Source organism: Bradysia coprophila (genome assembly GCF_014529535.1).
Source record: "Bradysia coprophila strain Holo2 chromosome X unlocalized genomic scaffold, BU_Bcop_v1 contig_98, whole genome shotgun sequence".
NCBI classification, from domain to species: Eukaryota; Metazoa; Arthropoda; class Insecta; order Diptera; family Sciaridae; genus Bradysia; species Bradysia coprophila.
This window is the reverse complement of record NW_023503371.1, coordinates 938047-951063: the sequence shown is the minus strand read 5'-3', so window position 1 is coordinate 951063 and position 13017 is coordinate 938047. Positions and strand designations below refer to the sequence as shown.

The following is a 13017-nucleotide window of genomic DNA, read 5'->3' as shown; positions in this document are numbered from 1 at the left end:
GGTTTGTACGAGGGGGACCTCACTGAATTTGTAACTCTTTTTCCTCTTGCAACTCTTTTTTTCCGCGTACAACTCTTTTGCAACTCTTTTTATAGAATGCAACTCTTGTTCATCGAGCACACCGAGCACACCGATGAACGATCATCGGTGCTATTATCCGAGATATAATTACTTGAATTCAATAAAGATAGAAATGATTGAATTTTTATAAAATGTATTTTGTATTTTAGTAAGTTACTCGATAAAAAAGATTAATGTTGGGAAGTACGCGGTCTACACCATCTTTTTATATAGGTCAAAGGAGTAAAATTCAGTAGTTTGGCTTGTTTCTAATTCTCGATTTGTTCCACCATGACGTAATGGTAGCGACTACTATCCAGGTTATAATATAATGTAGTGAAATGTATTGTTATCTTGCGGCGAATTTTACTAAAAAAAATTCATTTAAAAGCCATTCTGAGAAACATGGAAAGGAGAACATTCGTGAGCGGATTGTGTCTCTAACGTTCGTTCTCGAAATTCTTTTAAGAGGAATCACCCCTTTTTATTGCAAAAAACCGAAAAAAGGGCCTGAAAGTTGCAGTGATATCAACACAAGAAGGCTTATGGTTTGTTTACACACTTAATTTACACGTTTTTGGATACAATAATGGTTTCTGATTTTTGAAAAAGTAATTCGGTTTATTGTTTTTTCATCTTTTAAAATGCCTGTTTTCAACCGAATTTTTCCATAAATTGCATACATTTCTCGTCACACCTCAATTTTCAGATGCAGATGCTCACTCCACAGATTCCTGCCATTGATTTTGTTGCTTTAAGGGTTTCACTTTTGCTAATTTTATTTAGTAGTTACCACAAAACAAATAAAAATAATTGAAACTGAAGCCAACAGACAACATGGCGGCAGCCATTTTTATCAGTTGATCTGAAATTTCTATTGAATTATTGACGTTTTCACCTTTTGAACATTAGGTGGCTCTATGAATTGGTTGTTTAAAAAACTAAATGGATGGAAACTCTAAACATACAATACTCGAATTTACTATTCGTACTTTAAGAAAGGAATCATATTTCCATACTGTCGTGTAATTTTCTTCTACTTTTCTTCTCTACTTCTACTTCAGACTCCGTTTAAGTGTACACTCGAAGAATTTTGAAAACCGACACATTTTATGTTTCGGGGTTTACTGGTGTGAATTTTGCATGTATTTTTGTATGGTAAAATCAGAAACTCGAGTAAAACAGAAACAGAAACCTTGTTCGGTTTTCAAAATTCCGATCGTGTTGGTAAACGCAAAATCTCCGATTCCGTTTTTAGTTATAAGAAATATGATTAATGATACTGTTTTGTTAAGATTTGATTGTATTTTCTCGAAAAACAAGCAGGACTTCGACTTCAACTGAGTTACTTAAGAAAAAACTTAAATTAATTTGAGTTCAAATGAAATTGAATCGACCTGTCTGAGAGAAAAAAGAGAAGAAAATATTTAAACAGGTGAAAAGTAACCCTACTACGTGCTGCATTAATCAATTATAAGAAGATATCTTCAAAATTGTTAAAATATTTTCTACGGATTACCAGTGCTTTCCTGAAATTACTCTCTTTTATCTTGATCACACTGATGGTATCACCCGGACTTCTTTTTTACTGCTGGTGGGGAGGCTAGTAATCGGTACCATTTCAGTATCTTCTTACAAAAATCCCTTGTGAAAAATAATGCGTCACAACAACACTATGCTTTGTTAAAAGGTAACATAAATGTGGTTGTTGATGCCGTGTAAGAACTAATCTAACTGCAGCATTACTTTTGAGTACCAGACAGTTTGAACGAACTTTCGAAGCATAGTGAACTGCTACTCCTATAAACCATCTAAACTTAGTGAAAGTTGTCTGTACTAGATGATGTATCTTTCCAATGATATCCCGGATGCCTTTGTAGTGAAATCAAGATTGTTGTTAAAAAACGATTCACCCTATTGTTTTAGGATCATATCAAGCCTCTTTTCTGATTTACAAGTACTTCTTTTTTGTCTCTTAAAAGAACCACTGAGCTGAAACTATAACTATAGCCTCATTTCCACATCCAACCTAGTCTACTACGAGGAAACGCAGTGTTTCACAAAATCCGCACAAATTCTGAGTTTTCTAGTAGTAGAACAGTAGTACATCACCAAAAAGGACACGGATACGAAGACGAAAATAAAATACGAAACGCACAAATTTGGGCTACAAAATTTAGCCTTGTGTTGATTGGTCTTAATCTGGAAAATATTGTTGATCTTGGTACCATTTGCCAAAGCTCAATTTTTTGTGCAAAAATTTAGAACAAAAAATGTAAATTATCGAAACGAACACCAACGCAAAATTGTTTTTTTTTTCAAAATCTATATCAAGATCAGAGAGATGTTGTGTGTACTTTTGATTTTGAAATAAAAGAACCAAATTTGGAGATAATTTTGTGTGGCCACAATTTTTTTTCCAATTCACAATTTAGCTGCAAGATTTATAACAAAAATATTGTTTCCGAAATCTTTCTAACGATCTACGGATAATTGATTTAAGTGTAGGATTGTTGTAACGGCTTTTTTTCATGTTGTTTTATGATTTTTAATGAATTGAAAATTTTCCCCCCGATCTTTTCGACAAAATTCTAGATATAATATTTGAAAATCATAATAATTAAACAAAATGTAGATATGCATCAGCTCATTTAACACCTACATGTGAATTTTTAATGTTGATGCTGTTGCTGTACCATGCTATGCACGAGAGTGTTAAATTTCTCTATTATTGTAGCTGCACCGCACACACATCATAAAATATGATTAACAACATTTAATTATTGCGATCGATTCTTTTTGGGTGAAAATTCGAAATTTAATAAACAGGCTTAATGAATGACACCGTCTCTTGAACAATGATTCTCTACCATGCATTGTCACATACAACATATTATTACCTTCATCATTTCCAATTTTTCTTTTTTTTACAGAAAATAGAAACTTCAGATATTTTGCATGTTTTGAATGAGATTCGAGTTTTTCATGCAAAATTATCAGCTTTCCTTTTGGATGTACTAAAATCCGTTATCTGTGTGACATGGATATGATAAGACATAGGACCGTTATTCAATATTATCTAAGGTATTCAAGTGTACATTCGAAGACTTCAATCCAAGTCGTTAGTCTCCAATAGTCGAAACTCTGTAATATTCGTAACTCCCCAATAATCGTATCCATTCAATGAGCGTATCTCTCCAATAGTCGCAACTCTCAAAGATATTTAACGCGCCAATAGTCGTAGCTCTAGAATAGGCGTTCTCGAAATTTCGTAAATTATCTAATAGTCCTACCTCTTCAGTCTTCAGTAGTCATAACTCTCCAGTAGACATAATTCTCCCATAGTCGTAATTCTCCAATGGTCATAACTCTCGAATAATCTTAGATCGAGAATAATCGCAGCTCTCAAATAATCGTAGCTCTAAAATAGCCGTAACTGTCGAAGAGACCCACACATCACGGTCGATGCTTTCAGCCATTTATCTGCCTGAGGTATTATCCCTTTACTTTTTCGATAACCGTTCGGAAGTTCGATTTTTTTTTCAAGAAAAGATTTTTTAAAACTTTTCTTCAGTCAGAGTCACTGGAATTACTTGTTTAATAAACAATGTTTATACGGTTGCTGCTACACGTACGCTGAAGCAAATTCATGCTGAAATTTTACTGCCTCTAACTGTACTGAGTTTTGAACGGAAACACCAAAGACCATAATTTTTTCAGGAGATCTGGGTAGGTTTATTGAGACCGTAAAGTGCTATAAAGGCAAACATTTTTGTTGCATTTATTGGAAAATCCTTTCTGTGAAATGATATGGCACCTTACTAGACACAAAAACATTATGAACGGTGATAACATTAACTACTGAAGTCGTAGCTTTATAATTTCACTGATGGAAATGATTTTTTCTTCTTCCTAAAATGCATCATCAATACAAATATGCAATCATGTGGCACCCAATAATTCAAGTGTTAAATTAGAAAAAAGATCATCACACAAGTTATGTGTATATATTCCATTTTTTTCCATTCCAGCATCAGCAGTAGAAACACATTTATATATTCTAATAATATTTTATTTGGATATTGTTTGTGCATGGGCGTAGAACAAGTGCAACGATATAAAACTAAAAGAAATTTACTTTCTTTTTTATTTAAACATCAACACTAAAAATAAGAAGGGACCCATACGAATGCTGTAAGTACAGAGTATAGCTACTTAGTATAGTTGTCCAAAAGGTCATGTATCTTGAAACTAGTTTGCAAAGCTGCATCTTCAAATCTCTGACATTTAAACTTTTCTTCATATTTTCTGCCATTAAAATTGCCCAAATTAATGTTAGAAGTCCTATACGAAGTCGAAGTCAAATTTAATCAATGACAACATACCAGCTAGATACCACTTTATGTAGCTATATACTATAAGTGGGCATTTTACAGCTAAATATAGCTCAATGTAAAGCCATAGAGGAGTTACACACGTGATAGTAAACCTATAAGCCTCTGGTACTTCTAAGAGATTTAATAAAAATTTTGGTAGTTAAAATTTTGCCGCGTATTACACTCATATTACTACACACCACCTACATATTAAAATACCGAAATAGTTAAAATTAATATTACGAAGAGAGAATCACACATCTCAACAGTGTAAATGTTGTTTAAGTTGTTTTAGTTTTATAAAAAAGAGTTTCAAACTGATACACTATTTAGTTTGATGATAGTGCTTCGTCAGCTATGCAGTCTCATCTAATCATTGTTCTAGAGACTATTACTACAACTATACTTACTTCTACGAACAAAATGTCAAACCTTTATTGTAATTCTTAGAGGTGAGAAAATAGTCATTTTCTCCACTAAAATGGCCGGTTCAGCCATGTTGGGTGAGAAAATGATCATTCGTATTTTTGTCCATTTTTCCTGTTTGGGTAATTGTAATCAGCCATTTTAGGTAAGAAAATGATCATTTTCTCACCCAACATGGCTGAACCGGCCATTTCTGTTTCTTTAAAATGGCCAAAAATACGAATTTTCGCAAGACGCAAGCATAAAATAGTTATTTACGTATCTGTTGTGGACGGTATATTTTAGGCAATTTCGCGGGTTGTAGCCCGAACGAACTGAGGCCGACAAGCAAAAGTGCCACACCCAGACACTTCGACATAAAATATATGTAAATAGCGTGAATAGTGTCACACCCGTGGAAAGTGCCTAAAATAAACGGTCCACAACAGATGCGTATTCAACTTTTCATGCTGAGGGCCTAAATTACGAGAAAAATTCCGTAAATTCATGAAAAACATTGTGTTCACCTCGGGGAGAAATTAAAAGGCTTGATCGAATTGCGGCCATTGCGAAGCCCTCTTGGTGTTTCCTATTTTCTCCCCTTGGTTAAGAAATAACTATTTTTCCTAGCTAGTGTTCAAATAACGCGACTTCGTAGCGTATTTCTAAAGTCATTAAGGAAAAGCGCTGTTCCTAACTCGCCTCGCAGCTCGTGCTGGGAACGTTCTAGCATGCGTTTCACTATTACTTTTTGGTATACATTATGAGTACGTTCAATAGGGTGGGTCGATTTTAACAACTTGAAAATCCACAGCCAGGGGCAGGTGTAGCTTGCCAAAAGTAGTCAATCTGCATCATTAGTTTTTCTTTTCCGAATACTTTTGAGTACCGCACAATTGATTGAATGGGTTTGTCTGGCTACTCGAATTTACTTTCAAAATTTCATAGACAATTTTCTTAAAAAAGCTTTTATAAGCCTTGCAGAGGCTGTAATAGACTGAAACAAACATAATACAACTTAATTTGGAAAAATCGGTGCATTCGACGTGAAAATATTTACATTTTCTATGTAATATTGAAGGTATGTGAACTTTGAACCACCAAATGAGCGATATACTTCCTCAAATGTGGTTAGTTCTTTCTGTTAGGGTTAGAATAGGTAAAAACGACGAAGATGTCGAATTGTCGGAATTTCTCAGATTGATTATTACCATAGCACTGCTACTAGCATGAACAATGAATTGACAAGTGTCAAATTTGGAGTTTTTAGTGATTTTCATTGTTAATAATTGGATGCATGGTTATTATTTGAAATATTTGCTTGCTAAGTGTAATCAGTGAAGTCTGATATTTTTGGAATTATTGGAGCCCTTGCTCGACTTAAAACTAAACATTTGTCCACGTTCATTAAATTACCGTTGTATAGTTGAATTGTCAAACCTTCTTTAATGCTTCGTAGATGATATTTACTTTCTTTATTATTATTTATAGGCTTTAGTGATAAGAGCTTAAGATTGTTTGTATGGTACGTTTTAACTCAAACAATGAAACAAGTCGTCTATCTTCACACAGGCGCGGATCCACCTATGTGCGGTCGAGGCGGTCGCCGGGGGTCAGAAGAAGATTTTTACATAGAATTTTTTTTTTAAACAAAAGCCGCCTGGGTCAGAAACTGTTTGTCTTCTATCCGCCTGGGTCAGAGCAAAAGCTGGATCCGCCCCTGTCTTCACAAAAGTAACGCGATGCCTTCTATGATTTCAACAGCCTACAAATATTTTCTATGTTCATGCTATAAGCAGTGCTGTGTTATTACCGATGAATAGTTTCAGAGGTCGAGCTACTCTATTAGAAAAAGAGCGTGTTCAAATGTAAAACATTCTACAGATTCTATTCCTGTAGAAATCTGTAAATCTTCTGTAAATCTGTAGAAATTTCCGTTTTTAGCTCAAATAGTTCGCCATCAGCGCATTTGCAACAATTTCTGACACATTTACAGCGAGCGATATTAAATAGTTTTTCGCCATCGTCATAGAATACTTTAAAGCGGTGTCGATTCTTGTATCTTTTATTTTTCTTGTAATCCTTAATTCGTGTCTTTTTCCAAATTCCAAATTCTCATGTACAACATCAAGAACAAGTAACTCCAACAGTTCGCTTTTGTTTTCATCTGCAAGTTTGTCGTCGCAGCCCAGACATACTCTCCTTATGATGTCAAGTTTTGTTAGCGGGCGTTCCTCACTTAAAACACTTGGCTAGATAAAGTCAAAGCGGCCTTGGCAAGTTTCAAACAATACTGAAATGCATTTATGTAGCATCTGATAATTAGGAGATTCATAAATCTACGGTAAAAGGAACGTATTTTGTTCCATCAGAATCTACTACTTCGAAAAAATGACGTTTTTAACAACATCGGTAATAATCAATCTCAGATTGAATCTGAGAAATTCCGACAATTCGACATCTTTGTCGTTTTTACCTATTCTAACCCTAACAGAAAGGACTAACCAAATTTGAGGAAGTTTATCGCTCATTTGGTGGTTCAAAGTTCACAGACCCCCAATATTACATAGAAAATGTAAATATTTTCACGTCGAATGCACCGATTTTTCCAAATTAAGTTGTATTATGTTTGTTTCAGTCTATTACAGCCTCTGCAAGGCTTATAAAAGCTTTTTTAAGAAAATTTTCTAAGAAATTTTAAAAAGAAATACGAGTAGCCTGACAAACCCATTCAATCAATTGTGCGGTACTCAAAAGTATTCGGAAAAGAAAAACTAATGATGCAGATTGACTACTTTTGGCAAGCTACACATGCCACTGGCTGTGGATTTTCAAGTTGTTAAAATCGACCCACCCTAACGTTCAAGATGAGCCCAAAAGACTGATGTCGACCACCGTCCACTTAGAAGAAGACGTGTTGTGTAAAATTTTATTGTGAGAAAATTCCACTAAACATTTCAATACATTATCAGCATCGATTATTTGAGAACCATTTTTTTAAGAACTTGAAGAACTTTCGAAAATTTTTGATAAGTTTCGGGAATTATCGATTTTTCTGGAATTTTGAGAAATAATTCTCCTGTTACCGACAGCGATGACAAAAAGTGACGCTGTGAGACTTTACATATGAAGTAAAAGATGTTGTATCGATGTGATGAACATTAGTTCAATGAATGTACAAACCAGGTATGGTCTGTTCATACAAACCGGAGGACATAGCAATTCCATATAAACAAAATCACCTCTCATGGGAGGTGAGTTTGTCTATATGAAATCGCTATGTCCTCCGCTCCATACAAAGTTTGACATTCGACCATACCTTGTGTTGACGTTCATTGCATTATTTAGACGAAGTAACAGTTTCGTGCGATGTAGATAACATGCCGTCAATATCGAGAAGTAGATCGATTTTCTTTACTTGGATCCAATATCTAATATCCAATATCCGGTCCAATTTTACTCAAATGGAATAGTAACAACAAGGCTGTGAGCTTTGGGGAGGACACGCAGATACAGACACGCGGGTGACACACCTCAGTTGATGATAAAATGGTCGATTTCATACAAAAATTCACCTCCTGTGATGATTCTCGTGATGATGTGGTGATTTTTGTTTACAAGTAAAATCATCAGAAGTGGTTTGTTTCCGCGTATCTAATTAAATGCCGATCTGCGTGACCTCCCCAAGTTACAGCATGAAACGTTATTTCGTAAACACATTACGTAAAAAACTAACATCGAATGAAAATGAAAGCATCACTGTTCACCGAAAAACTACTGTTCAACACTGTCAATCAACAACAGTACCAACCGTGTAGCATTGTTGTACCAACGTTTTAAACAAAACTTTTGCAGTGACAGAAGTGGCGGTTAACCTGATGAACAATTATATTTTTATGCAATTGTTGGAGACCATTTTCACGCTGATTTAATTGTTGATTGATTTTATTTTGTGTTTTTTCTGTTTATTTTATGGTTTTCCTCTGAAACTACGTCGTTTCATTGTTATCGGTGGGTTAATAAAAATGGAATCGGTACAAGTGGCAGTGCGTGTACGTCCATTGGTGGCGTCTGAATTGACTAGAGGTTGTAAGGATATTGTGGCAAAAACTCCGAATGAACCCCAAGTCGTCGTGCAAAGTAGCACAAAAACGTCCGACACATACACATTCAATTATGTTTTCGGCCAGCACGAAACACAGGAAATGATTTATTCAAACTCAGTGAGACCGCTTGTGCTGAAATTGCTGAAAGGTAAGTGGCACAGAGTGATTCGATTTTGTCGCTGAGCTACAGTAATTTCATTCAATTTTTAGGTTACAATGTTACCATTCTTGCTTATGGTCAAACTGGTTCGGGTAAAACACACACAATGGGAACGACATTTGATGGAAATTCCGATCCAGAGCATTTAGGAGTAATTCCCCGCGCAGTCAGTGACATTTTCGAAAACATCGAATGCATGCCGGAACACGATTTTGACGTGCATTGCTCGTTTATGGAACTGTATCAGGAGCAATTGTATGATTTGCTGTCGACCAAGGAGCGTGAGCAAAATATTGTTGACATTCGCGAAGACAATAACAAAGAAATTGTCATTCCGAATTTGACTGAGGTTCCTGTCAAAACTATTGAAGAGACAACAAATTGTTTGATAAGGGGATCGGCAGGTTCGTGACATCAAAAAAAAATTGTTTTACGACTGACTCAGTTCCACATTAAATTCAAATTTTCATTAGGGAGAGCGGTCGGTTCTACTGCTATGAACGCGACCTCGAGCCGAAGTCATGCCGTCTTCACAATAACAATTGAAATGTTGAACAAGAACGATCCGTAAGGCTGGCTTATTTTCACGAATCGGCGAACAATCCTCAATTACATTTCATTCCAGAAATTCATCGACCAAATCCAAATTTCATTTGGTTGACTTGGCCGGCTCCGAACGTTCCAAAAAGACCAAGGCTACTGGTGACCGATTTAAGGAGGGTGTGAAAATAAACCAGGGACTTTTTGCCCTTGGTAATGTGATATCTGCACTGGGCGGAGGTATGGTGATCGATGTGACACACTGAAAGAGATTGCATTTTGACCGCAAAACGTTTTTAAATTTTGCAGCTGAAAAAATTGCCCACATCCGTTACAGAGACTCTAAGCTTACGCGATTGCTTCAAGATTCGTTAGGCGGGAATTCGATGACATTAATGATTGCTTGTGTCAGTCCAGCCGATTACAACATCGAAGAGACCATAAACACTCTACGGTATGCGGATCGGGCCAAACAAATCAAGAATAAGCCGATCGTGAACCAGGATCCGAAAGCGGCCGAAATCAATCGAATGAATGAAATCATACAAAAGTTGCGTCTGGAATTATTGGCCAAAGGTGAAGGTTTGCATTCGAATCGCACGTCCAGTGCTTTTTCTAAATCGTCATGTTGAATGTCACTCTTCGAATTGCAGGAACTGGACAGAATACTGGAAACTCAGCCGAACTGTATCGACTTCGGGATGAATTGGCGAAAGAGCAACAGAACAGTAAAGTGTTGACGGCTCGTTTAGAGGAAATGCTGCACGAAGTGGTTAATATGCAATATCGACTGAACGAGTCGGAGGAGATGGCCGAAAAGCTGATTTCCAAGTCAAAGTTGATCAAAGAGAAATGCTTCGAACTGAACGACAATATCACCAAGGACGATTGTCCCGTCGAATTGATAATCCAATCGTCACAGATCAAGGAGTTGAAGAATTTGATTGTTGAAATGGATGCGCTCACCAATAGCAATAGTAAGACTATAGTTGAGGCTAGCACTCCAGCGTCCACATATGAACGAAATTTACTGAACAGTTCAAACACGGATACAGAGATGTCCCGGTACACGTCAAAGCAGATCGGTGTTCAGGGCGAATTGAAGCAAATGAAAAGTGAACTGCAATTGAAAGAGGAACTGCTGCATCGTTACTTGGACAACTTGAGCTCGTTTGAGACGCTTAAGACAGACGAGGAGAATAAAAATTACGAAGAAATCATTGCGAAGCTAGAGGAGGAGAAGGAAGACCTGAAGAATACCTTGAAGGTGAAAACGAACAATGTGTCAGCGAAACTAGCCGAGGAACGCAGGAAACGTGTACAGGTGTTGGAGCACGAAATATCCGAAATGAAAAAGAAGAATTTACAGCAAGCGCAAATTCTGAAGCACCGCGAACAACAGATTGGAAAAATTGACTTATTGCAGAAGGAAATTCATGAAATCAAATCGCAAAAGGTGCAACTAATACGCAACATGAAGACGGAAAGCGAACGATTCCGACAGTGGAAATTGCAACGCGAAAAGGAATTGACCCAGTTGAAAGCGAAGGATAGAAAGTTGGAAACTGAAATGGCACGTAAAGACTTACTGCACGACAAACAAAAAAATATTCTGAAGCGCAGAGTGGACGAATCACTGATGACCATCAAACGTTTGAAGGATACACTTGAGAAGGGTAAAAACGCCAAGCGTCCCAACAAAATCAATGGAAAGGTGGACCACATTAAGGGCTGGATGGACGAAGAATTGGAAGTGATATTGTCAGTGATCGACGCGAAACAGTCACTGGAACAATTGATTGAAGATCGTAGCGTGATGAATCTACAATTGAACCAGTACAAAAAACAATTCGAAATCACCGACGCTGACCGATCTGAAATGGCTCAGCTACAAGAAGACATCGAAATGCGAAATGCACAAATATCCGATCTGCGCGACAAAATTGCAACGTCCAATGTGGAAAAGAACGTGCAGACCATTTGCGAAGGGCTGCACAGCATGCCCGAAACGAAAGCGGCCATCAAGTACTTGTTCAACCGTATCTGCGATTCGCGCACAGAGTACATCAGCAATTTGACCAAGTTGCAGGATCTGCGTTCATCGAACGAACTTGCTGAAATGAAACGGACCAATATGGATGAACTGCAGAAGCAGGAAATTCAAAATTTGATCGAACAGAAGCATGAGACCGAAAAGGATTACGAAGAGAAAATTTCCATTCTGTTGCGTCAGTTGAACTCGACCGGCGACAGAAATTCCGAGGAGGTGGAGCAAATTCACGAGGATACGTTGGAGAATCTGCGAATGAAGAATGAGATGCTTGAAAGTCAAATCAAGGAACTGATGACAGAACTGTCCAAACGAACCAGATCGGCAAGAAATAAAGTAGTTTCGCATGTAAGTGGAAAATACCAAAAGTCGTCTTTGCCTGCAAGATTTGCTTTTATTCGACACAGAAACCTTATTTTCCTCTACTCTTTAGGTGATGGATGAAAGCGTTTTGATGGATTCGATAATCACTGAACTGGATGACGAAGAACATGACACGGCTAAAGATCCGGATTGGCGTCAAACTCCAGCATATAAACTGAACCGCCAGTCTAGAGTAAACATCCAAACTGTTAAAGTTGTGCGCCGCGATGATAAAATTGTTTTTTTTTACCAGTTGCAGGACAGTAAACGACCAAACTCATTAACGGTTTCCATCAATTCTACGGAAGCGGACGGACAAACATTTTGCAAATGTAAGACAGACTGCAAAACCTTACGGTGTAAGTGTCGCAAAACTGCGATGGCCTGTTCCGAAAATTGCGGTTGTCCAGCTGACTGTGTCAACACAACTTCCGGTTCCAACAATTCCAGTCTGAAACGCGAATCGCCGTCGCAGAGTATTAACGACAATGATGAGGAGCCTCATACTCCAAAAAAGACTAAGTAAGACATAGAAAGAGTAGGAAGTTAGATAGTGTAGACGATGTGTGATACCAGGTCGACAGGTTTTAAACGTCTTTAATTTACAGATTAGATGACTACATGGATGATATAACTATTACTCCATATCCTTATAATGCAACCAACAAAAGGAAGCCACTACTGATCTGATTTTTATGCATAATTTGTTGTAGCTCGTAGTGTTTCAATTAAACAAAGTAAAATAACCGACGATTTATATGGAATAAAACTCATTTTTCTTAACATTAAATCAGATTTGCCTCATTTCACGACGCGTCTACAATTCCAATGGAGACTCTCCATTGACCCAACTTATGATATATCATGGCAACTAAATGTGAACACTGAGTGAATCATTGAAAGATACAGGAAGATAGTCAGATCTGTGCATATTTTCGAAAAAATTGAAGAAATTTG

General features: G+C 37.0%; 1 protein-coding gene across 3 annotated transcripts; it reads left to right on the top strand.

Moving 5' to 3' along the window:
• The first annotated feature begins 8639 nt into the window (after window positions 1–8639).
• LOC119070552 (chromosome-associated kinesin KIF4) lies at window positions 8640–12847 on the top strand. 3 transcript variants are annotated; one of them, XM_037174953.1, is made up of 9 exons: window positions 8640–9095; window positions 9158–9511; window positions 9581–9674; window positions 9733–9887; window positions 9957–10229; window positions 10301–12045; window positions 12131–12251; window positions 12318–12582; window positions 12669–12847. In XM_037174953.1, exons 1-9 carry the CDS (start codon window positions 8867–8869, stop codon window positions 12748–12750), a joined length of 3318 nt encoding a protein of 1105 aa, XP_037030848.1. In that variant the 5' UTR covers window positions 8640–8866; the 3' UTR covers window positions 12751–12847. The 3 variants fall into 3 exon arrangements, with proteins under 3 accessions (XP_037030848.1, XP_037030845.1, XP_037030847.1); XM_037174950.1 differs by having other exon boundaries at window positions 12131–12253; window positions 12314–12582; XM_037174952.1 differs by having other exon boundaries at window positions 8682–9095; window positions 9957–10223; window positions 12131–12253; window positions 12314–12582.
• The last annotated feature ends 170 nt before the right edge of the window (window positions 12848–13017 follow it).

Bases quoted from the DNA above. Each gene is read 5' to 3' on its own strand.
- LOC119070552 (XM_037174950.1), top strand. From the start codon at position 8,867: ATGGAATCGGTACAAGTGGCAGTGCGTGTACGTCCATTGGTGGCGTCT. The intron at 9,096-9,157 runs GTAAGTGGCACA...TTCAATTTTTAG, and splicing joins TGTGCTGAAATTGCTGAAAG to GTTACAATGTTACCATTCTT. The intron at 9,888-9,956 runs GTATGGTGATCG...TAAATTTTGCAG, and splicing joins GATATCTGCACTGGGCGGAG to CTGAAAAAATTGCCCACATC.